A 26,551-nucleotide genomic window follows, 5' to 3' on the forward strand; every position below is an offset into this window, starting at 1 on the left:
TTGCTTTTTTCCTAAAGAGTCAGACCTTTATTTGTAAAATAGGGACACATCTCTATCGAAAGTTTGATTTGAAAGTTAGAGGTGACTTATGTTATACACCTAAGAAAACAATCTGGAATATGGTAGGAACTCATTAATTGATAGAAATTATTCTATTAAGCAATTTATTATCAATATTATTATGTTTTACTGTGTTGTGTGGCTTGTGTGATCTTGTTTCCCTGACCAGGGATTGAATCTTCACCCTTAGCAGTGAAAGTGCAGAATACTAACCACTGGACCTCCAGGGAATTCCTCAATATAAATGATTCTGATAATAGTTACATTAATAATAGTGAGATAACATTGTAATGATAGGAACTTATAAGGAGACTGGAATGAGGATTAAGCACCATTGTTCAGCCATGTTGAAGTGCTGGCTGAGCTAGGATCAGTACATGCACCATGAAATTATTATTAAGATGACAAGGTTTTTTATTTAATCTAGCAGCTTTCAGCAACCCTGGGATATGAAGGGAGAAGGTATCAAAAAATGCCACAATGCTAGGCCATTTCAGGGAGAAGCACAAAACTTGCACGGGTTATAAGCTCTGGTATATGGCTTCCTCAGCAAAGGGGTGGATCTAGAAGAGGCTGATGAAAGAGTGGGGCTCTGTAGGGCTAGTCAGGGGAGTCCAGGTTCCTAGGAAAGAGCTGATAGAATTTACAGGGGCTGATAGAATGGAAGAGCCTCATGGAAACCTGTAGCTTATTGAGATCCAGGAGCAGGTCACAGAGGGTGACAGAAAGAAAGGCCAAGGGATGGGCAGTGACCATCAGAGAGAAGAGCTCCTCTTCAGTCTCACTTATTCCCTTATTCAGTATCTTCAGTTTTATATTTTCCAATGAGTGAGACATATGGAATGCAGAAATCAGCCGAATTTCACTCTTTATCTTTCTCCCCAGGTCTGGTCTCTTTGTATATCCAAAGTTTCAGCCACCTTGGGATAATAGCACTGGCTCCACCCTGTTCCAGAATTTCACAGTTTGGGGAAGTGCAGGTGGTGCCCAGGTATGTTTCTTTAATTTTTTAAAGTTAGAAATGTCATTTATTTTCCTGTGGTGACTTATTCTGAATCTCTACTTAAAGGGTGATGATTTGTTTCTGGGGGAGGATTGCTATATTATCACAGCTTTAAGGAGCCAATAGCATCATACGTGTGTGTGTCAAATAGTTGTTGAATGAACAGATTCCTAATCAGTAAGCCAAGGTTTGTCCATTGCCTCTGTGGTGACTTTTCAGAAGCTCTAATAGGGAACAACAGAATCGTAGAGATTTGCAACCAAGAAGAATCAAAGGAGGTCATCTATTCTTCCCCTCACGTGCTTATTTGGGGAAAAAGTTAAGGCTCAGAAAGTAAAGGGATTTGCCAAGGGTCACACCATTTGCTAGTAGCAAAATCAGGTGCAGAATCCAGACTGCAAAAGTTGTGTGTTTGATACCTAACATCCTCTTTCAGTTGTAAGAAAAAAAAGTGCTGTTCATCAATGAAACACAAAAATTCCAGATCAAAGTGGCATTCTCACTTTTACCAATGGGCCAAATTTTATATTCTTTGAAAGGAAAATGTTCATGTTACTCATTTACTTTTCTTTATTGCAGTGACTTCTTATAAGAAAGCTTTGTATGCTCACTATTACCAATACCATGTAAAAATTATCCAGGGTCTCTATTTGGTGTTACACAGAGAAAATTACATACATTTGGTCTCTGCCATGGAGAAATATGGAGCCTAAGATACAAAGATGAAGACATACATCTACAGGACATTCAGAAAATAGAATAAAATATATAATTAAGTCACAGTAAGACAGTTAGGTATTTATTTCACATATTCACTGGTTCAACATAAGGAAAATGATCAGAGATAGGGGGGAAGTTTCAGAATACAAAATTGGGGTAGCTAACAGGAAGAATCCCAGTTGTACTAAATGTTTTGTTTTCATTAAATTTGATAAAGTACTTTGTTTCTCATTAGCGCAATGAATATAGTGGGGACAAATCCCTCTTATGCAGAGAAACAATTTGTGCCTTCCAGAGGGTATGATGCCTGTAATGAAGTAAAACCTGTTGTCAAATTAGTTCAGGTCATAGCTATATTGTTTACATAAACCTCTATGTCTTCAAAGATCTATCATTCTATAAAAGGTAATGTAGAGTGCATGTAGAGTGGGAAATGCAAGCTATTCAGTTCTTGAAAATTCAAGCACAAAAACTGATTGACAAGTGAAAGCACTAAACTATGGTAAATCAAGGTTACCGAGGCCTTAATTAATAGGAAACTCCCACTTGAAGATATGAATGTAAACATGGCCCTATTTAATAAACAAAGGGGTGACTGTATAAGTTTAACTGGCAGTCCTGACCTCCACCCTGATTTTCAAAATGGTTGAACTGAGAGCTGGGAGAAGTAAAAGTCTTGCTGAAGATCACTTAATTAGCTAATATCAATGCCAGGTAAAAACTTAGGCCTCTGTTCCCCAAGCTAGTGTGATTCTTTCAACTCTAACAAGTGTGTTTGGTTAATCCTTGATCCTTGTTTGGAGCCACTAACCTAAGCTGTATACACATAGAATGTATTTTGAGTCTATAGTCATGCTGAATTACTTACTTCTTATTTGCAAGTTTTTGACAATCTTAGTTAATAATACTGAGGTAAATATTAAGTACTGGAGTTCCTGGATGTTTTGTTTTTCTCCATTAATTTTGTGTGATTTGACAATTGCAAGCTTATTTTAAATACATGAAGAATTCACATTGACCTTTATAATGCATCAGTTGTTAGGAAGAGAAATGAAAAGTGCAGAGGGGATGTTACCAAAGGGGGCTAGTTAATGCTGACCTCACGGCAACTTTAGGATGCCTACACAGATATTGATGGACAAAAGCTGCTTAAATATGATATAGCACACTCATTTATACTTAATCAATAATTAAAGAAGCTACAGGAAAGCTGCAGGAAAAGCCGAGCCTCAGACTTTTGACATAACATATATTGTTTTTTTATAGATTTTTAGAAGTAGCAATCTCCACCTGAAAAACTTCCAGGTTTATGCATGCAGAGATTTTGGAATTGATGTCTTGGAAAGTGATGCAAATACATCAATTACTGACAGCTTACTACTTGGTCATTTTGCCCACAGGGTAAGTGCTGTCATGTGATTCTTTTAAGTTGTTCATCAAAACAGAATCATATGTTCTGGGTCCTTTGATGATTCAGGATATGTAATTTTAATAGAATTCTTTAGCAAATTTTGTGTTTAGTTGGTCAAAGTTAGAGGATTCTTTGATTTGTAGCAGTGGTCAAGCACACATAAGATTTCCGTGTGTTGTGTTCGTATAAATCACAAAAGCCCTGAGTGGCACACAGAACTCTTATCTGGTTGCGATTTAGGGTTTTTATCCACACCAATTTAAAAGTCTAATAATTTTATGTTCATTTATTCTAACCTCACAAAGTTTATGAAATAGTGTGAGTCCATTTCGTCTTTATGGACTGTGGTTTGCCAAGTTTCAACATCAACATTTTGTTCATAGGGTTCTTAATCTATTTAGGGCCCCCTCCCATTAAAAAATGGTGATATAAATTTGTGTTGTTTGCTATAGTTTACGAGGGTTTCTTAAGTGATTCCCTAATACTTACCTCAGTGTGTGTGTCTACATGATAAACTTCAAACTATGGATGACTTCCCCACCACTGCATGGCCTGGGGACAAGAATGTAGCTGAGCTGAGGACTTCTTGGATAAGAAGTATTAGTTCTCAAGGGAAATCCGTGGCTGCCATCGGTTTCCAACCTATAATGAGTCCTTATGTTCTTTTTCTTGAAGGAGTAACATGCATGTTAGTGTCACAGTTCAGAATAATCATAGATGGAAGAGACCTAGAATCCTTTGGGGACCAAGGGAAGAGTGTTCTCTTTAGCTCATTCCTGAATGCTTTGACCAACTGACATTTAAATGATAAGTTTTTACTTTGGTGCTTCCTTTGATGATTCATAACCACAGATACCAATCTTGAGTTAAAAAAAAATCACTTTCTTATTAAGCTACATTTTCCTACGTTTAATTCTCCAGCTTCCTTCCTTCTTTCTCTTCCGAACCCTCGTTTTTAGGAAGGAAATACCTGACAGTTTTTCCTTTTCTCTGAAAAGATTACCGCCTTGAGAGATGATTCTTCTTTTCAAGTTCCTAAGTTTTCGAGAGAGGATGAGACCCAGATTTAGATTCTGTAATACGGGTTGACCTAAGGCCCATACATTTCTCAGAAACAACCTTAGAGAAGATGCTAAAAACAAAACGCCCATCAAGCTGAAGAACTAAGTGTCCTGGAAAATTAATGTCACAACATCTTAATTGATGCTAAATAGACATCATAATTAGTGGAAGAGTGACATAAATTAAGATTCAGACTATGACAAAAGGGTGCTTTTCATAACAAAATATAATCTCACCCCTGGGGTATAATTCACCAGCGATGCAATATAGCTGAGAACTTCTCAGTCTCCTAACAAGTGCGTGCAGGACCAAAGTCCTTGGATGGAAAATGTTAAACAGTTTCTTATAGGCCTGATCTAGATCTTATTTAAGCATCTGAATCTTAAAGCCATGCAATTTTATTGTGTGTATGTATGACATTATCACATATTCACAAGGGAATATTACTCAGCTATTAAAAATGAAACTGGGCCATTTGTAGAGACACGGATGGACCTAGGGGTTGCCATAAGGGGTGAAATAAGTCAGATAGAGAAAAACATTATAAACTGATGCATAAATGTGGACTGTAGAAGAGTGGTACAGATGAACCTGTTTGCAGGGCAGGAGAAGAGATGCAGATGTAGAGAACATGTGGGCACGGTGGTAGAGGGGGAGTGGGGTGGGTTGGGAGATTGGGGTTGCCATATATACCCTATCACGTGTAAAGTCGATCGCTAGTGGGAGGCTGCTGTATATACAGGGAGCTCAGCTCAATGCTCTGTGGCGACCTAGAAGGGTGGGATCGGAGTGAGGTAGAAAGGAGATCCAAGAGGGAGGGATATATGTATACATGTAAGCGATTCAATTCATTGTATGCAGAAACTGACACAATATTGTAAAGCAACTATATCCCAATAAAACATAAATAAAGTATGTAATATTAGAGCTAAATATTACCTGAGTTGATCCAGTTAGAACAGGTACAGAAATGGAGGCTTTGAGAAGCCATATGAGAATTGAAGATCATACCCAGTATTGTGGAGCTTGGACCACCTGGATATCACGCCTGGTCCAATACTCATTTAATTACATATGGGAAAATGGCCTTGGCAAAAAGTATTCATTAGTGCTTACTCCGATATTCTCTGAAGTGTTTTCCATGGAGGGCTAGATCCAAGAGAGGGTCTGAGAAAAGGAAGACTCTTAGGTTAATTACATATAGGATATGCTAGGCACAGTGGTAAAAAGTCTGCCTGCCAATGTAGGAGACACAGGAGATGCAGGTTTGATCCCGGGATTGGGAAGATCCCCTGGAATAGGAAATGGCAACCCTCTCCAATATTCTTGCCTGGAGAATTCCATGGACAGAGGAGCCTGGCAGGCTACAGTCTGCAAGGTCCGAAAGAGTCAGAAAGGAATGAGTGACTGAGCGCACACACATACACATGCTGTTTACCATCCCTCCCGTCCTCTGAAATTCACATTGTGTATTAACCCATTAAAGTCTTTGCAAAGTTCTAGGGTTAAAAGAAAACGAAAAATCTATGAATCTTTATTTAGCGCACTATTGTTCAGATTTATATGGGAACCACTTTATTGGTATATAAAACTGTATTAGTTGTTGTTGTTTTTTGGATGCCAACCTCTCTTTGGTTGTAGAAATCTGACTTTAGTCTCTTTCTTTCAAATCTGCCATTTCTTTAGGAATTAAAAATTTCAGACCCTTTGGCTTGGTCATTCTTAGACCTTCCACCTGCATGTAATTGGTGACACACAGTGATCAGTGAGTCATGTTCTAAAACAAACACTAGTTTCTGGAAGAATTTTTTATTAGAAAGGATTTTTTCCCATTAGACATATTTGTTTATGTTGGAACTCTCCTACCCAACGTTACCTTGTTATTGAGATGAGTAGAATAATTTTCAGTGAGAATGGCTTTATTATGCAAGAAAAAGAGATGTGCAAACCATCATTATACATCCAAGTTTGGTCATTGTCGTTTGTTTATTCTGCTATACTATCCTTGCTTTTAATTAGCACTCCCTTCCACAGTCTCCAAGATGTCCTGATTTGGATGTAAATTATGATCATCCCACTTTTGGAAGTATCTGTAGGATGGTTGCCTTTTTGTTGTTATTGTAATTCATTCAAGCAAATGATACTACTTAAAAAAAATCTTATTCAGGAAAATGCTGTTGAAGTTGCTTCATTCTGTTTCTCTCAGGGTTACTTTTCATTTTCACTTGTGGATTTGTCTTCCTCAATTTAGAACTTTCATCATTTTGTTTCTCTAAATTCCATCCTAGGTCTCCTTCTTCTCTACATATCCTTGCTGTCCTTGGGAGAAATCTCATTTTCTCTAGTGGTTTCAATTACCATCCACATGCTGATGTCTCCCATATATTTGCATTTATTTCTACCATTTTATCTTGTGCTTTCAGTTTGAAATTCATTACCTATGTTTTTTTCCCTACTTTTCAAACTTGATTTGTCTTGCATTGACTAATGTCTTTTTAAATATTCACTCATTTGAAAGTTATTCATTCTGTTAAAATCATATAGGTTCTTGGACTTAAATTTGTGACATGCCTGCTCATCTTCAGAAAGTTTTAATTACATTGGCATTGTTAAACTTCACCTGAGCCATGCAAGGACCTTAAACTTCTTTAACTTCTTCACCCTCTCATCTCATACATTACTTTTCTCTAGTATTTGTTCTTCCTTTTAAAACAGATGTTTCATGGAAATATGACATTTATGTGGAAAAGTGCACAAATCACAAGTGAAGAGCTCCATGAATTTTTGTAAAGCAAAATCACATGCATACCACCCAGATCTAGAAATAGAACATCATCAGTTCCTCTAAAAACCCTTAATGTCTGCTCCCAGTTAATCCCAACCCCTACCCCCAGCCAAAGGAGAACCATTATTCAGACTTCTCAAGTATAGGGTTAATTTCAAATCTGTTTTTGAACTTCATGTAAATGGAATCATACATCGTGCAACTCTAATGTGACTGGCTTCTTTGGCATATTATTATATCTGTGAGAGTCATTCATGTTTTTTTATGTTTCAATAATTTATTCTTCCAATTGTTGTGTCATTGTTGTTGTTCAGTCAATAAGTCATGTCCAGCTGTTTGCAACCCCATGGACTGCAGCACACTGGGCTTCCCTGTCCTTACCATCTCCTAGAGTTTGCTCAAACTCATGTCCATTGAGTCAGTGATGCCATCCAACCATCTTGTTATCTATCATCCCCTTCTCCTCCTGTCTTCAATCTTTGCGAGAATCAGGGTCTTTTCCAATAAGTCGTCTTGCCGAATCAGGTGGCCAAAGTATTGGAGCTTCAGCTTCAACATCAGTTCTTCCAATGAATATTCAGGATTGATTTCATTTAGGATTGACTGGTTTGATCTCCTTGAAGTCCAAGGGACTCTCAAGAGTCTTCTCCAGCACCTCAATTTGAAAGCATCAATTCTTCCCTTTTATGGACTGTATTATAGTTTTTAAAGCCATGTTGCTATTGCTGGACATTTGCCTGTTTCCAGTTTAGGGTTATTACAGGGAAAGATGTTATGAACAATCTTCAGTATGTATCTTGGTGTTCACAAGCATGCATATCTGTTGAGTATGCGCCAGATTTTAAAACTGCTGGCTCAGAGGCTGGCCCTTTAGCTTTAGTGGATGATGCCAAACCCCACACAATCCCAAGTGTTTAACTTGTACCACCAGTTTGCAAAACGTGTTTCAGAGCTAGGTCTTGGAATTTCTCTTGACCAACATTCTGTAGAACTTCTTCATGTCTCTGTAGTATTCTTGTTCCTAATTCCCCCATCTTCCTCTTTTCTGATTTAACTCTCATTGTTTTAGCCTGTGGTAACTTTTTAAACTGATGGTCTATGAAAGGTAAAGATTTTGACCTAAAAATGGAGACCCCATTCTTGGAAGGTTGTTACTATAGATCACTAGGTTGGAGTTCACTTTGCCTTGATGCTTTGGAGTTAGTGCTCATTGTCTTCTATCTTCTAGTCCTGAAGTTAAAGAGTTTTTAGATAATTCATGGAAGCCATATATAAGATGGATAAACAACAAGGTCCTTCTGTGTAGCACAGGGAACTGTATTCAGTATCCTGTGATGAACCATAATGGAAAGTAATTTTAAAAGGGATGTGTATGTAACTAGAGGACTTCTCCAGTGGCTCAATGGTAAAGAATCTGCCTGCAGTGCAGGAGATTTGGTTTGACCCCTGGGTCAGGAAGATCCCCCGGAGAAAGAAATAGAAACCTACTCCAATATTTTTGCTGGGTAAATCCCATAGACAGAGGAGCCTGGTGGGCTACAGTCCATGGGATCGCAAAATGGTCAGACATGACTTAGTGGCTAAACAACACAAATGTATATAGCTGAGTGCCTTTGCCAAAGAAAACACACAGAAAACCCAGTTTATAGATACTCTAATTCTAAGTCTTTTATATGTAACCTATTAGCTCTTCCTCTTTGGGGATTTTTGGGATCTCGTCCTTGTCCCTGGTATGTGTAATTCCAATATGATGTAACTTTGCATGGCTTTTTCTTCTGACCACTCTGCTAGGCAATGGGCAGGACTTTTCATTCTGGAAAGTCATATCCTTTCCTTCTGGGAAATTTTCTTTACTTATTTCTTTGATAATTATCTCCCCTATATTTTCTGTTTTATTTAAACTCATTATTTTGATATTAGCTTTCCTGAATTACTTTTCTAATCTTCTTAATTTCTCTCTGATTTCCTATTGCCTTTTTATCCTACTTTCTTAGATTTTTTTCTATTTGATTTATTAATTCTACTCTCCTATTATAATTTTTTTTTTTCTAAAAAATTCCTTTTTGGGCTTCTTCTTTCACAAACATGATACTCTTATTTCGCTGATGTTATTAAGTTTCCTTTCTGATTTCTATACTGTCATTGTCTGTCTCCACTGGGTTTCCTTTCTTCTGTTTCTTTTCATCACTGTCTTCCAGGTGGAGACTCTTGACAGTTTCTGGTGATCCTCAAACATACATCTATTTTGGGCAATGAAACAGTGAAGCACTAACAGCTTGATTAGATGGAGTTTGTTGAAGAGGTTTTACAGAAAATCTTGGAAGCAGTTTTTGTTGTTTTTTAGACTTTTTAATATATTTTTTTTTATATTGACATACAGTAAAATGGACTTTTTGATGTACAGTTCTGTAAATGTTTAACATATGAGTAGATTTATGTAACTACCACTAAGATATGGAACAGTTGCATCAGCCTGAAAAAACCCTCCCTTTGGCTCCATCTCTGTAGCTACATCTTCTTTTCATATCCCCTTGGAGGTCACTAATCTATTCCCTGTCACTGTAGCTTTTTCTTTTCAACAATCATATGAATGGGATAACATAGTATGTAACCTTTTGAGACTGGCTTCTTTCACTGGAAGATACCTTTGGTATTTATCTAACTTGCTGCAAGAAACAGTATTTTATTCCTTGTTATTGTGGGGGACAGTATTCCACTATATGGATGTACCACAGTTCATTCATTTGTTGAAGGACATTTGAACTGTTTCCAGATTTGGTGATTGACTACAAATAAAATTGTCTTAACCATCTGTTTAAGGCTTTTGTATGAACCTAAGTTTTCATTTCTCTAAGGTAAATGCTTAGGAATTGAATTATTAGGTCAGTGATGTGTGCAGGCGTGCGAAGTCGCTTCAATCGTGTCTGACTCTTTGAGACCCCATGGACTGTAACCTGCCAGGCTCTTTTGTCCATGAAATTCTCCATGCAAGAGTACTGGAGTGGGTTGTCATGCCTTCCTTCAGGAGATCTTCCTGACCCAGGGATGAAGCCTGTGTCTCTTATGCTCCTGCATTGGTAGGCAGGATCTTTACCACTAGCACCACTTGGGAAGCCCCTAGGTCAATAATAAGATTATGTTAACTTTGTTAAAAAGTACCAAACAATTTTTCCACAGTGTTTGCACCATTTTGCATTCCCACCAGCAGTGTATGAAAATTTCAATTATTTTTTTTCTTCATCAGCGTTTGGTATTGTCACTAATTTTTATTCAACCCTCTAATAGGTATGTAGGATATTGCATTGTGATCCTTTGTAATATATATGTGCTTTGCAAATATTTTCTCTTAGTCTGTAGCTTGTCTTTTTACTCAATTGCTTTTATTCATGTATTAAAATTGTATTTCATTTGGCCAGTTCTCTTATTTTTCTTTCCTTATCCCCCTTCGAAATCACAGGGAAACCTGTGTATGTCAGCTGGGATCAAATCTCCCAGAAGGTGGGAACTGAGAGTTTCTAACACAACCTTTGTGAATTTTGATCTCACTCACTGTGTGGCCATCAGGACCTGTTCAGGCTGCTCCCAAGGACAGGGTAAGTTGTTTGAGTAGATAAGATAAATAATAAAACTAGTAAATAAGTCCAGTACGCACATAAATGTGATAAATAGTGGCAAAGCCATTGGGATTCATTATTTCTTTTACTTACAAGATTTCTTTAAGAGGAACTAAAGATCTTCTTGATGAGGGTGAAAGAGGAGAGTGAAAAAACTGGTTTAAAACTCAACATTCAAAAAACTAAATTCGTGGCATCTGGTCCCATTACTTCATGGCCAAAGAAGGGGAAAAAAATGGAAGCAGTGACAGATTTTATTTTCTTGGACTCCAAAATCACTGTGGATGGTGATTGCAGCCATGAAATTAAAAGAAGGAAGGAAAGCTATGGCAAACCTAAACAGTGTTTTAAAAAGCAGAAACATCAACATCACTTTGCTGACAAAAGTGTGTATAGTCAAAGCTATGGTTTTTCCAATAGTCATGTGCAGATATGAGAGTTGTACCATAAAGAAGGCTGAGCACCAAAGAATTGATGCTTTCAAAGGACTCTTGAGAGTCCTTTGGACAGCAGGGAGATCAAACTAGTTAATCCTAAAGGAAATCAACCCTAAATATTCACTGGAAGGACTAATGCTGAAGCTCCAATATTCTGGCCACCTGATGTGAAGAGCTGATTCATTGAAAAAGACCCTGATGCTGGGAAAGACTGAAGGCAAGAGGAGAAGGGGGCGGCAGAGGACGAGATGGTTAAATAGCGTCACTGAATCAATGGACATGAATTTGAGCAAACTCTGGGAGATAGTGAATGACAGGGAAGCCTGGGGTGCTGCAGTCCATGGGGTCTCAGAGTTGGACATGACTTAGTGACTGAACAACAACATAAGATTTCATCAGTAGAAACTGCTGCTCAAATCTCCTAACAGAAATTCTAGAGGAGGCCAGGTGCTCCCAATATGGTTCTTGCAGCTCCCCAGCCTTTCCCTACCTGGTGCCTGTCATACTCTGTTATGATAATTCCACGTCTCGGCTGGATTCTGAGCTTCACAAATGCAGGGACCACAGCTCTCTCTCATATTGAAGTATAGTTGATTTACAATATTGTATTAGTTTCTGTACAACATAGTGATTCAATATTTTTATGGATTACGCTCCATTTAAAGTTCTTAAAAATATTGACTATATTCCCTGTGCTGTACAATAGTTCCTTGTAGCTAATTTTCTTTGTACATGGTAGTTTGTACGTCGTGAGCCGCTCCCTTACTGTGCCCTACCCATGTCCCTCTCCCCACTGGTAGCCACTAGTTTATTGTCTATATCTGATCACATCTCTTTTGCTCAGAGGTTTATCATTAGTAACTAGTAGCCTGGTGCCCAGTAGGTTCACTGATTAAATCAATGGATGGAGTTGGATGGATATACATATGGATATGAACTAATATACATGCAAGCTTTCCTGAAAGAGCTAGAGTTCAGGAAGCTTATGTTTTCAACAGCCCAAGGCTTTTTGTATGCACAGAGAGACCATAAGAATTCTTGTTCACTTGTTAACCACATCTCAGAGGTGATGAGAAATACCTTGGAGAACTCATGGGCTAAGGCGAAAGAAACTAGAGAGCAATCTAGTTGATTTGCTCATTGTAAACAGACAAACCAAGTGGTTCAAGTAAATATGCTCTTGTGGTTTGAATTGCCAATTTAGATAATTGTTTGTTTTTTTAATTAAATGAATAATCAGTAAGTCTCCACTTTGCTTTTTATCCCCCCTCTATAGACAGAGCCAAAAATTGTTTTTATTTGGGTGGCATCTGAGTTTAAGATTGTAGAAATAACAATAGAAATAAAAAATGCCTTAAAACAATCACTTCAAATATTAATTCCTCAGTTAGTAGCTTCACTGTCTCTTATCATTCATAAGACACTGAAAAGGAGCAAGCTACTCCTTATGAGCTCTAATTTCTTCTCCCTGGATGTCCTTGGCTAAGCCATTCCTTTCATTTGTTTAAAAACTATTTAGTCCAGATTCTGTTTAAGGACCTGAGTGGTACAGAGATGAAAAGCACATCGTTCTTGTCTTCCAGGAGCTTTCCATCTAGGCACAAAAATAAATGTCTGAGCTAATGAATGTAATAGTATGATGAATCCAATACTTGAGGACTGAGCAAGGTCAATGAGAGGAACAGCAAGGAAGGGGGTCAGGTAGGACTTCATCATAGATTGCCTTGAGCAGGATTTAGAAAGGTGAAGAGAAGTTTGCAAGAAGGAAGAGGCAGAGAAAAGTTTTTACATGTTAGGAATAGCCTATGCAAAAAAAAATTCAAAGAGCAAGTTATGATTGGGAAGTTGCAAAGAAATACAATATAGCTGAATTGTAGAACTGCTTGTGGTGTTAGATAAACAAGTTGCTTCCCTGGTGGCTCAGATGGTAAAGAATCTACCTACAATGCAAGAGACCTGGATTTGATCCTGGGGTTGGAAAGATCCTCTGGAGAAGGGAATGGCTACCTAATCTAGTATTCTTTCCTTGAGATGACAGAGGACAGAGGAGCCTGGTGGACTATAGTCAATGGGGTCAAAGAGTTGTACACGACTGAGTGATTAGCACAGACACACACAGAAGTTTCTGAGGGGGAATTGTAGCATCATGAATGAATGACAGTTGAGTGCACAGACTCTACTGGGATGAGAATGAAAGCATTAGGGCCTCTTTCTGTTTCTATCTTATTTTACATTTTTCCTTTTTTATGTATTTTATAAGATACAGCAATATGGTAGCATATATACTAAGAGATATGTCCTGAGTTTTTAAACTTTAATGACAGGGGACTGAGAGTTAGAAGAGTAGCCCGAGAGCTGATACCTATAAAATGTGTCATTATTTGTCCATGTGATTGATTGAATATGGCTTTTGAGGGCAAATGTTTTAAGCATAAATCTCATAAGGAGTAGGGTCAGATTTGCCTTGGAAGAACTAGAGCAGAGGGATGGAAAGACTAGCCCTCAGCACCTTTCGCATTTAGTAATTAGTAATGTTCGGTGTCACTCCCAGTAGACTGCCATTTTTCACCTTTGGCATTTGGGACTGGATAACTGTTTGTTGTGGGGGCTCCCCCGTGCATTGTAGAGCGCTGGGTAGCATCCTTGCCTCTTCCCACCAGATGCCAGTAGCACTGCTGTCCACTCAGTTGTGACAGCCAAAAATGCTTGCAGATGGTACCAAATGTCCCCTGCAGGGCAAACCACGCCTGGTTGGGAATCACTGCCTGAGAATACAGGCTGCGTGAGGACAGTCCGCCTCCTATTCTTATTTCACACTGTCTGCAGCACATAGCACAGAGCCTGACATACTGTCAACTCAGGATATATATTTTTTCTTGGACAAATAAGTGAACAAATTGTTAAACTGTATAAATATGCAATTTTAAAATACTGAAAATAACTCAGTGACTTCAGTTGCCATTTGTGATCACATGCTTTTGTGCCTTAGGGTCACAGTCTTTCTTCCAACTTACAGGTGGGTTTACTGTGAAGACCAACCAGTTGAAGTTTGTGAACTCTCCGAACTTGGTAGCATTTCCATCTCCTCATGCAGCCATTTTGGAAGACTTGGATGGGTCTCTGTCTGGAAAAAATAGAAGTCACATTCTTGCTTCTATGGAAACACTTCCAGCTTCCTGTGTGGTCAAAGCCAGCTTCAGCCAGCTTGTCCATGGCAGTGTCTGTGAGGAAAATGTTCTCTTTCATCGGATGTCTATTGGTTTGTAAGTTGAATTAACTCTACATTTTGGCTTGTCAATGGACATGTATATATCATTCAGGTTGTTGATATTTATAGAAGAGAAATTGTTTTCCAGATTCTGTTTGATGTATTTAGTTCTACAGAAGTCATATGGGATAATTTTGACAGCTGTCAATCATAAGTTTATGGTGGTTTTAGGCTGATTTAAATGACAGCTTATTTTCAATAACAGTGGACCACATCTCATAACCCTTGACCACTTATTGGCATTTTGAGTTAATAATTTCCTCTCAAAAAGACTTGCAACCAACAAAAAATTGAAATGTATTTAAATTAAGAGGAGTATTAATAAATTCCAATAATGTCCATTCTCATTCATATGCACCTCCTCTCCCTGAGCTCTTTTTAAGTGTTTGCTATGCTCCAGGGAAGCATTGCTGATGCTCCCTATTACTTGTGAAGTTGCTTCACACCAGTTCATTTTCCTTGTTAATTTTGTGAACTATTGGATTTGTACAATACATATCCTACTTAATATTGGAGCAAGAACTCTTGTTTATGCTACTCAGACTACCATTAAGTCAGGAGCTAGGCTGTTTATAATGCATAATAGGATTGCTTCTGCCCCCTTTAATTTCCAGGTAATGATTGCTGAGTGACTAGGGTTCTATCTTTTACCTGTTTCAAATGCATTGTATATAATTAGCCAGAGTCCTTTCTCTCCTTTGTTTTAAGTGTCCTAACTTCATGAATATTAAGTCAGGTGCTTCAGCCAGATCATGCCGGCATCTTATTTAAACAGGAAACTCCACAGGGGGGGAGTCAGTATGGTCAGGTTTGCACTAAGTCTGTATTCTGAATGCATATGCCATCCGTATCTTGACATTCTGTTTTAGAGACCTTAGTAATACCCTGCTAGCATGGAATTGTCTGAAAACATTCCACTTTTGCTTTTCAAGCTGTTTATTATTCTATCTAATGTTAATGGACCCAGTCCCAGTGAGTAATAACAGTATGGAGCAATATGTTTTCATTTCTAATCATTTTGATTATGTAGATCATGCCTTTCATTCTTAGGGATGCATCCTGATTTTTATGTTTTTTTGTGATTTTAACAAAGATGTTTTTAATGAGCATTTTGAGGTTTACAAAAGTGAGCCATTTATTTCTTATATGTGTGTATTTTTTTAATGAAAAAATAGATTTGTATAGTTAAAAAGAACTTTATGTGCTTATATAACACTGATTTCTCTGGGTTCTTGATACTCCTTTTCTATGTCTTGAAAACCTACTGGGAGACTGTCTCTGAAGGTGGCATTTAGTGGTGTGGCATTAGAAGCCTCTGCAGTTGTAATCCTTGTAATCCAAGCATCTGTTCTTGGAGGTCTTCAGGACAGGACACCTAGGTGCTTGCTTTGGCAGCAAGTCATGATCCCAGCACTCAAGGACTGACAAGGTCTAAAAGAGAATAATCCTGATACTATATTCTGAGTAGATTCAGAAGATCCCTACTAGGATGAAACACTTGCCTTGGTTTGTTTGGAATTTTCTTGGTTTTAAAATAAAAAAATCTCATGTCCCAGAAATCCCTTCAGTCTCGAGAAAACCAAGATGGTTGGTCACTCTACTCCCCAGGCTTCTATCTAAACATTTTCAGGTTGATTCACAGATCATTGATTGTGATTCACAATCAATCACAATCAATCAATCACAATCAATCAATTCACAATCAATCCATTCGCAATCACAGATCGTTGATTCCAGAGCATTTGTGGACAAATGCTCAATGACTCCAAGCCCAAGGGAGGCTCAGCGCACTCCCAGTTATGAGTCTCAGCACATTCCCAGTTATGAGTCTCTGCACACTCCCAGTTATGAGTCTCTTAGCCCTGTGTCCTCATCTCTAGGGTGAGATGGTTAGGTTAGATGATCTCTAAGGCCTTGCTAGTCAGAGTGTGTCGGTGTGACCTGGGACTAGATGCAGGGAATCTCAAACTCACCCTAGACATCCTGAGTCAGGACCCCTGGGGAATTTATACTCAAGTTTTAGAAGCACTGCCCTCAGGTCTTTCTAACTTGATCTTTCCAGATTCTATCCCGAGTTATTTGTGTGCAGTGACTTGATCTCTGTCCCAGGGCATTATAACCTCATTAGGAACATGTCAGAGCTAATGAGCAATTTGAATTCCACGTAGATACAAACTTTGTGGCATTTCACGGAGAAAGGATTAATTTGCTGTGCTATTTTCCCTGGAGCATGTACCCTAAGAGTTGATTTGCAAAGCTCTCACAGTCCCCATCTTTTAGGGTTGCTTGCTGGTGGGGATCTGATGTGGCACACGGACCCTGCCCTTTTTCCTTTCAACATTTAGCCCCCTCCTGCCTCCTCAGCCCAGGTGCTTAGTAGGGCGTGAGGTCTGCACAGCTGCCTAAACGGGGCACCCCTGCCCCCTAACTAACAACAGAGTACTTGGGGTGTGATCTCTTCCTCGGAGGCTCCTCCTGGCCCATGTTCACTATAGGTTCTGTGTTTGACATTGACAACCTTCCCTCACTACATTTTCCAAGAGTGATGGGTGCCCACGTTTGTGGCACTTCTGGTTTCGTAGCTTCCTCTGACTTCATCCTCACAATTGTGTTGACCAAGGCATAAAAATGTTTAAAGTTGGCAATAATAATTAATATTTTGGTGAAGAAAAATTTCCTACCCTCTACAAAGCAGAGTCTATGTTCTGTTTTGTTAAAAATAATGACATGTTTAGTCTGGGTGAGTTCTCTCTCACTCACAAGTTCTAAAATGTGCTTTCTTAAGGGTTCACTGGTGTTCAGGATAGCATTTCTTTCCTGAATTCTATTTCTACCAATCTCTTTCTGTCAACCCCATCTTTCCTGATAAAACCAGGAAGTGGTAGCTCTACCAGTATAAGCCAGGACCTCATTTCAGAAAAATGTCAGCACTGTTTGCTCCAGAGGCCTCATCATGGCAAAATGGCTCACACAGTCCCTGGGTTTATTGATCCTAAATTTCTTCTGTGTAGAGATGCTTACCTGGGACAAGGATCACGTCACCAGTAGAGTATTGTGTGCTCCTTCTAGGCCTCCTTTGTAACTTTTTCTTCCTGACCCTTCAATGCTAGTGTTCCTTAAGATTCTTCAAGAAGCTTTCAAGTTATGCACTTCCCAAATGATCTGGACTGTTCCATAGCCTCAGTTAACATTCACTGATGCTGCTTTATGGAAGTCCAGACCCATTTATCCAACTGCCCTTAGGATCTGCCCTGTCCAATATTGTAGTCACTCACCACAGGTGGCCGCTGAACATGTGAAATGTGGCTCATCCAAATGGAGATGTGCTGTAAATGTAAATTATGCATCTTGTTTCTAAGACTTTGTATGAAAAAAGGAATGCAAAATAGCTCAATGATTTGTTTATATTGATTATCTAGAATGATAAGATTTTGAATATGTTGGGTTAAATATATTATTAAATTAATTTTGCTTGTTTCTTTTTCATTTTTTAATATGGCTATGATAAAACTTAAGGTTCTATCTGTAGCTTGCATTTATGGCTTGCATTGTATTTCCACTGAGCTGTAGTGCTTTCAATTTCTGTTAGAGTATTCAGCAGCCATCTCAAACACAACCTGTCAAAACCAAACTTAAGGTCTTTATTCCATGAACCTATTGGGTGTTAAGAATCTCTGGGTGTTCAGACAAATGATGCAATTACCTAAACCAGAAATGGGAGTTATCCTTGACTCATCTGCTCACAGAAGTCACCTACCATGTCCAGTCCATTTCATCTCCTAAAAAGACATCCTTTTTGAGTTATATTACTTCTCTCCTTCCCAACTTCTCTAGTCCAGCTTGACACTCAGATCCCACCTGTTTAACTGCAGCAGCCACTTAGCTTGCCACCTTGCTGGGATCCTATCCTTAAACTTGTGAGTCTTTGTAGATCAGATCTGGTCCTGCCACCCATGTATTCCCTTGCTTGAGACTTCATCAGGGCCTTCCCAGTGCCTCCCAGTGAAAGCCTACCATTTTTAATGTCTCAAGGGCCCTTCATGACCTACTCCTGTTTGTGTTATACTTCTAGGATTGTTTCTCAATGCTCTGCCCTCCTTTCCCTAAATTTTAAGCCTCAGCCGCACTCAACTTTTTTGTGTTTTTCAATCCATAGGGTTCAGCTTCCATGAACTCAGCATGAAGGTAGTTTACTCTGGTGAGCTTCCCCGAGCTTTCTGCACAGCTTTGTATCCCTGCTGTGTGCTGGCTCTCTGTACTTTCTCTAATCAATACTCACAGCTCCTACATAGCTTATAAATCACCCCTCCCTTCTCATTCATGGTAAGTAGGACAAGGATAGTGGGATTTTTTTGTTTGTTTGTTTCTTATGGTACCCAATACCATGTTGAACATAAAGTGACTCAATAAAATTAGTATTGAATAAATAAATATCATTTAAGAAATTGTGGACTCCTCCAGATCTTCCTCTCATGTTCTTATTGTCCATTTCTCTCTTAGGACCTATTTATAAGGAGTCCACAGCACTTAACATTTCTTTAGAAGATCCAGGATTAAAATACTATCCTAAGTCTTTATTTCTAAAATTCCTAGAAACATCAAATACTTAAGAATATCCTTTCATAATGTCTTCTGGGCTTTTGCTTGCCTGGAGCTGTCAGTTGATCAGACAATTTATTTTAACAGCTGATTTCTTCTCAACTCCGCCCCTACCCCACCCCTACTGAAATAGCAGTTTGCATACATTTGCAAACATTTTCTTTTCCTGGTGGTATAGATGCACACAATTGTGATGGGGAGAATGAGAACCAACTTTCACAATTACCATCTGGGAATTATTTGTTTTTTTGGTTTAGAGCACTCTACAACTCCTTCAGTTGACACAGATTTATTCAAATATCAGTAAATCAAGCCTTGATCTGTCTTCCAATTATGTACTGAACCAAATGTGGGGGAAATTAAAAGAGTTTACAAGATGTTGTAGGTTAGCCAACCAGTCCTTCTGAGTTTTAATAGGAAGTACATAAAAGAAAGTCTGGCTATATGCATATGTTTGAAATTATTTTTCAAAGGCTGAAGAATAAAGAAGTAATTAAGAATCATTTGTGGGTATAAATCATAAACCACCCTCCCTCTACCACTTCCTAGGTATCTTCCTGGACAAGTTACTTCACCTCTTTCTGCTTCAGTTCTCAAGACAGTAAAAAGAGCAAAATGTTACTTCACTCATGGGGTCGTTGTTGGGCACGTAGTAAGTGCTCAGTAAATGTTGTCTTTTGAAAGTCTCTACATTTATGATTGATAAAACAACATATAAACTTACTACTAATAGAATAAAATATAGATGATTATGTTTCTGAGAAACAAATGCCTGGCAAGGGAATTAAGTTTGTTCAAATGAAACTTAATCCAATTCTTGAAAGATAGGGAACACTTTCCAATAGTCACGAGACATTGCACTGATCCAGAAACCTCCCAGAAAGTCGTGGAATCTGGAGTCTTTCCGGACACAGTTTTTGATTCACTCATGCCCCCAATGCTTTCTGTTTCTTCCTTCCTATTTCTCCTAGGAAAGAAAAGGTTAATGTTGTTGTTGATCACCTTGATTCTTAGATCTTGCTTAATATCCTCTCCTGTAGAGCTTACATTCAGTGTTTACCTATGGAACTGCTCTTAATGTGTCAGTATTCAGAGTATGAGGCACCCCCTGCCTCTGTGAATGTAAAAGTAAAGAAGAGTTCAAATGGAAATTGTGGCCTAGCTTTTCCTCTAACAATCGCCTAGCTCTCTTCCTAGGGATAAATAGGCATAGCATCACTAATGGTATCTTTTCAGTTCTCAAAAAAAAAACCAAAAACACCCATGTGAGACAGAGAAATTCCAAGAAGTTTTATTTTCTCTAGGCAGCAGAGGTTACAGAAGTAAAATAGAAGAAGAGCGAAACATAAAAATGGAGCCCAAACCAAGGAATAGCATCAATAATACTCCACGGTTATTAAATTTCGTGAATAATAAAGGGGCCCAGGGGCGTGCTGGTACCTGTTTTACAACTAGAATAAAAAGCCTGATTTGTAGCATTTGCCTAATTCCTTGGTGAAAATACTCTCACATGACTGGAATAAGGCTGACATCATGATGTCACTGAACATGGAGTTGTGAAGAAGGGCTGGTGATGAACTCGTGGGTAGGTGTCAGTCAGTCCTACCAGTACCAGGTGTGCATAGGGATAAAAGGGAGGGTGGGCTTTGTAACTACCTGCATGGAATTGTTTTTCAATATTCCTGACAAGTAGTTGTCTACCTTGTGGTTGTGTAGCTCTAAGGATAATATTCTCATGTTCTGAGATAGCCATACCAGCTTCATCCCACAGATTAAGCTGGAGATGCAATGGTATCTAAAGTATGGGTAGATAGCTACTGCTTCTCTTCAAGGATCAAGGTGTAACAGGCAAGAATTATTGTCAAGTACATTGCAAAAACTGTAAATGCTATGTTTGAGGAGATGCTAGGTTGATTTTGGGACTTGACAATCAATTATTATTATTGCTTTAGCTGACTCTGAAAAGAGATACACAGAAATATACATCAGCAAAGTCATGGAGGATGACTTTGGATCCTCCATCATGGAGGGCCCATGATGTCAGGGTATACCTGCCAGAAATTCAAGGACTATTATTTTTTTGTTGAAGTGTAGTTGATTTACAATATTGGGCCAATCTCTGCTATATAGCAAGGTGACTCAGTAATATACATATATATGTTTTTTGTAAATATTCTTTTCCATTATGGTTTACCACAGGATAGTGGATATACTTCCCTGTGCTGTACATTAGGACCTTGTTGTTTATCCATTCTAAATGTAATAGCTTACATCTATCAACTTAAAACTTTTAGTCCACCCTTTTTCCTTCTACTCTCTTGGCAACCACAAGTCTGATCTCTATGTCTACGAATCTATTTCTGTTTTATAGATAAGTTCATTTGAGCCATATTTTAGATTCTACATTTAAGTGATAGCATATGGTATTTGTCTTTCTCTTTCTTAGTTTACTTAATATGATAATCTCTAGCTGTATCCATGTTGCTGCAAATGGTATTATTTCATTCCTTTTTATGGCCCAATAGTATTCCATTGGCCATAAAAATGATTTGTATCCATTCATCTGTCAATGGGCATTCAGGTTGCTTCCGTGTCTTGGCTATTGTGAATAGTGCTGCTATAAACAGAGGGGTGCATGTATTTTTTTGAATTATAATTTTGTCCAGATATATGCCCAGCAGTGGGATTGCTGGGTCATATGATAATTCTACTTTTAGTTTTCTAAGGAACCTCCGTGCTGTTTTACACAGGGGCTGCACCAGCTTACATTCCCACTAACTGTGTGGGTGAAGTGAAAGTGTTAGTCGTTCAGTCGTGTCTGTGACCCTATGGAATGTAGCCCGCCAGGCTCCTCTGTCCATGAAATTCTCTAGCAAGAATACTGGAGTGGGTTGCCATTCTCTTCTCCAGGGGATCTTCCCAACCAAGGGATCAAACCGGGGTCTCCTGCATTGCAGGCAAATTCTTTACCATCTGAGCCCCCAGGAAGCCCTAACAGTGTACGAGGGGTCCTTAGAAATGCAAGATTATTAAATCACATGGCTTGCATCTCTGTACTTGTTCTATTTTTTATGTGAATTTAAGGATTGTTCCAAGTTTGGGGCAAAGACTGAGAGTTATGATTTCTTTTCTCTTTTTAGGTTTCTTACTCAGAAGGAGAAATATTTGTTTCTCAATCAATAAGAGTATATACAGAAGACTTCTTATTGATACACATTAGATATTACTGGGTGATGGCAGATCAGTAGATAGAGTAGTCATCCTCTGACGAAGTCTTTTTTTGTTGTTGTTAAAAATGTGTTTGTTATTGTTATTTATCAGTGGGGAGAGGCAGTTTATTTACAAGCCACAAAAGCAGGGAGATAGCACAGTTAGTTAGCAATCTGCGTAGGATGGGCTCCTTATGCAAAAATAAGACTCTTCAAAACAAAGGACATGGAGAGCTTCTGACAAGGAGTTTTTAGGAGTCCAGTGTGTTTTAAAGATGCTGGAGAAAAATAATGCCACTAAAATCTGTTGACTGTGCTCAACATTTTGATTTTGTCTTCTTCATGCAGTAAAAGATGAGAGTAACATCAGCAAGCATGAATATCCAGGTGATGCCGACGGCACCCTTTGGGGCTAGTTATTATGATGTGTTGGCTTAGGAGATGCAAAATTATAAGGGGTTTACTTCCCAATTGTTCCAAACATAGGGCATTTAGAGCTCAGTGAAGTGTTTGTCTTAATACACAGAGATATGGACCCTCAGGAAAAGTAAGCTAATGATAAACACAAACCGGGGAGTTAATATTTGTTCTCATTGGTATTGTTGATTGCCTAACAAATCCTCTGTGGGCAGTATGCACTCAATAGTTCCACATAGTATCTGGGCACTAAATTACAGAACTGTTGATATAACTAGTATTGTAACTTGGGACTTGGGTTGGGGAGTTTTATCAAGTGATACTGTTATATTTCTAAAGGAAGATGTCCCTGAATTAAAAACAGGCTTGGTAAGTAAAAAAATAAAAATATGCTCCCTCATAGCAAAGGAAAAGCTTGTAGTGTTCTTGTCTTTTTGATTGTATCCAGGAGCTGTTGTTGACACCAAGGTAAGGGTTAACATTTCAAATGGACTGGTTGCCTCCTGATTTCTTGCACATAAAGCCACGCGGAGTTCAGGGAGAGACTTCCTCCTCTAGTAATGAAGCTCTCTGCTGCTAATGGCCCATGCAGCCTCCCTTGGCTCCTCCAAATTAGAAATACTTCAGTGTGCTCCTTTGCTTCATTAACAGTAAAGAGAGGGAGATTGGTGGCTATTTAGGGCACGGGGAAATTAGTGGCTATTTAGGGCAAGAGAAAATTGTCGTAATTATGGTTGGTAAATTCTCTTCATGGTATTCTTCTATTCTGAATGTTCTTTGGGTGCTTTTCAGAAGAGCCCACCACTGTCACCACTGACATTTGGCCTAGAAGGATGGGTGCTGATTTGACTACGAATTTTTGGCCCTCAGGGTGACAGTCAAGACAAGGCATCTTGCCTCCTCAAAGACTGGTCTTTCCCATTCGGGTTTGATTTTCAGAATGCACCATGCGACCCTTTCCACTACCAACTGTGATAAAGGAGTATTTGATAACCTCCTTCTCTACTTGTATTGCTCTAAAGAAAGCTCGCGCTGTCCACAAATGCCTGTGAAATTGTGTCCCATATGAACCTCTGTTGGGATAGATGGGGCAGCTTGGGAGAATCCAAGCAGTGCATGAAGAAGGAGGAGGGAAGAATGATTTAGGATCACAATGTGCTGTGGTTGGTTCTCCAGTTGATCAAGGAGTTAGCATCAGGTTGGATACTGATTTGGGCTTCCCTGGTGGCTCATACTGATTGGAAGAAGGGGATCAAAAAGAAGCTACAGAAGTCCTAAAGACAAGTAGAACTGAACTGATGTTAGCATTTGAAAACAGGGTCATGTGTATAGGGGTCTTTAGAAACTGGGGAGTATGGCCTGAAAATGACTCCTTCAGTAATTGCTATTACGATCTATAATAATGGAATCTGAATAAATTAGATCCTAAAACTGATTGGTAAATGTGATACTGATAGAAAATTAAGAAATAATTAAGTCTCATCCAAGTGACCAGGGGGACTCTTGAGGCCACACTGCTGGAATGAAGTATTTCTGGAAATAAACATGATGTCTTAAGAGAAGAGTGACAAAATATGGGTTGGTAAGGCAAAGAAGGTGACAAAATATAGACCAGAGGAATTAAATGTGAACAGATGGATGCATTTGAACAAATAGAATTCTTTTGTTCTATAGTTAAAAATAAAACCAGGACTCTAATCTAAAAATAGTTTAACTGAGAACACTCCACTTGGATAGAAGAAATCGAAGTTCATAAGGAAATCTTCGCATTTTCCTAAGCCAGGCCCACTGTTAGTGCAGTTGCTTACATGTGTGCAGAGGAGGTTTTCCGACCACTCAGTTCAGTTCAGTCGCTCAGTCATGTCCGACTCTTGGCTACCCCGTGGACTGCAGCATGCTGGGCTTCCCTGTCCATCATAACTCTTGCAGCTTGCTCAAACTCATGTCTATCAAGGCAGTTGATGCCATCCAACCATCTCATCCTCTGTCGTCCCCTTCTCCTCCTGCCTTCAATCTTTCCCAGCATCAGGGTCTTTTCCAATGAGTCAGTTCCTCGCATCAGGTGGCGAAAGTATTGGAGTTTCAGCTTCAGCATCAGTCCTTCTAATGACTATTCAGGACTGATTTCCTTAAGGACTGACTGTTTGAATCTCCTAGCAGTCCAAGGGACTCTCAAGAGTCTTCTCCAACATCAGAGTTCAAAAGCATCAATTCTTCGGTGCTCAGCTTTCTTTATAGTCCAACTCTCCCAAAGAAAGACAATGCCAAAGAATGATCAAACTACTGCACAATTGCACTCATCTCACACGCTAGCAAAGTAATGCTCAAAATTCTCCAAGCAAGGCTTCAACAGTATGTGAACTGTGAAATTCCAGGTGTTCAAGCTGGATTGAGAAAGTGCAGGGGAACCAGAGATCAAATTGCCAACATCCATTGGATCATCGAGAAAAAAGAGTTCAAGAAAAACATCTACTTCTGCTTTATTTACTACGCCAAAGCCTTTGACTGTGTGGATCATGACAAACTGTGGAAAATTCTTAAGGAGATGGAACTACAAGACCACCTTACTTGCCTCCTGAGAAATCTGTATGCAGGTCAAGAAGCAACAGAACTGGACATGGAAAAACAGACTGGTTCCATATTGGGAAAGGAGTACATCAAGGTTGTATATTGTCACTCTGCTTATTTAACTTCTATGTAGAGTACATCATGTGAAATGCCAGGCTGGATAAAGCAAAAGCTGGAATCAAGATTGCCAGGAGAAATATCAATAAACTCAGATATGCAGATGACACCACCCTTATGGAAGAAAGTGAAGAGGAGCTAAAAAGCCTCTTGATGAAAGTGAAAGAGGAGAGTGAAAAAGTTGGCGTAAAGCTCAACATTCAGAAAATGAAGATCATGGCATCTGGTCCCATCACTTCATGGGAAATAGATGGGGAAACAGTAGAAACAGTGTCAGACTTTATTTTTTTGGGCTCCAAAATCACTGCAGATGGTGACTGCAGCCATGAAATTAAAAGACGCTTACTCCTTGGAAGAAAAGTTATGACCAACCTAGATAGTATATTCAAAAGCAGAGACATTACTTTGCCGACTAAGGTCCGTCTAGTCAAGGCTATGGTTTTTCCTGTGGTCATGTGTGGATGTGAGAGTTGGACTGTGAAGAAGGTTGAGCTCTGAAGAATTGATGCTTTTGAACTGTGGTGTTGGAGAAGACTCTTGAGAGTCCCTTGGACTGCAAGGAGATCCAACCAGTCCATTCTGAAGGACATCAACCCTGGGATTTCTTTGGTAGGAATGATGCTAAAGCTGAAGCTCCAGTACTTTGGCCACCTCATGAGAAGAGTTGACTCATTGGAAAAGACTCTGATGCTGGGAGAGATTGGGGGCAGGAGGAGAAGGGGACAACCCAGGAGGAGATGGCTGGATGGCATCATGGACTCGATGGACGTGAGTCTGAGTAAACTCCAGGAGTTGGTGATGGACAGGGAGGCCTGGCGTGCTGTGATTCATGGGGTTGCAAAGAGTTGGACATGACTAAGTGACTGAACTGAACTGAACTGTATCAAGATCTGATAACTTATCATCAAATGGTTATCTCTTTTGATTAATACATTTACAAGAAGTATTCTGACACTATTGTTTTCTGGATAGACTTCCCTGGGACAAAACTTCACTAAACAGCCAACAGCCAAAGTGTTCTAATCTACTTAACACTCATTTATTCATTCAAGAAACATTTGTTGAGCACCCACCATGTGAAAGACAGTTTTATTTCTCATTGCAAATTTTAAAATGGAAATTCTGATTTATCAGTGAGTATTTCTTGGAATTTGGTCTTGTGATTCATTTTCCAGAGCCAGTGTCTCTGTGAAAGCTGAAGGGCTGCACTTTCAGAGCCTGAAATGCTCGGAATTATTTTCTGGACTGTGGGGAAATTCCACCTGATGTATTGACCTTGGT

At 39.0% G+C, this 26,551-nt stretch overlaps 1 protein-coding gene across 1 annotated transcript in view; it reads left to right on the forward strand.

The window, feature by feature from the left end:
- PKHD1 (PKHD1 ciliary IPT domain containing fibrocystin/polyductin) overlaps positions 1–26,551 on the forward strand; it is a 448,252-nt gene that overhangs the window by 197,532 nt on the left and 224,169 nt on the right. Inside the window, exons 44-47 of the mRNA XM_052647828.1 lie at positions 946–1,051; positions 3,050–3,184; positions 10,499–10,634; positions 14,109–14,355. Of these exons, the coding sequence (XP_052503788.1) occupies positions 946–1,051; positions 3,050–3,184; positions 10,499–10,634; positions 14,109–14,355 (624 nt within the window). The remainder of the gene's footprint in view (positions 1–945; positions 1,052–3,049; positions 3,185–10,498; positions 10,635–14,108; positions 14,356–26,551) is intronic.

The sequence above is a fragment of the Budorcas taxicolor genome, chromosome 11 (genome assembly GCF_023091745.1).
Source record: "Budorcas taxicolor isolate Tak-1 chromosome 11, Takin1.1, whole genome shotgun sequence".
NCBI lineage: Eukaryota > Metazoa > Chordata > Mammalia > Artiodactyla > Bovidae > Budorcas > Budorcas taxicolor.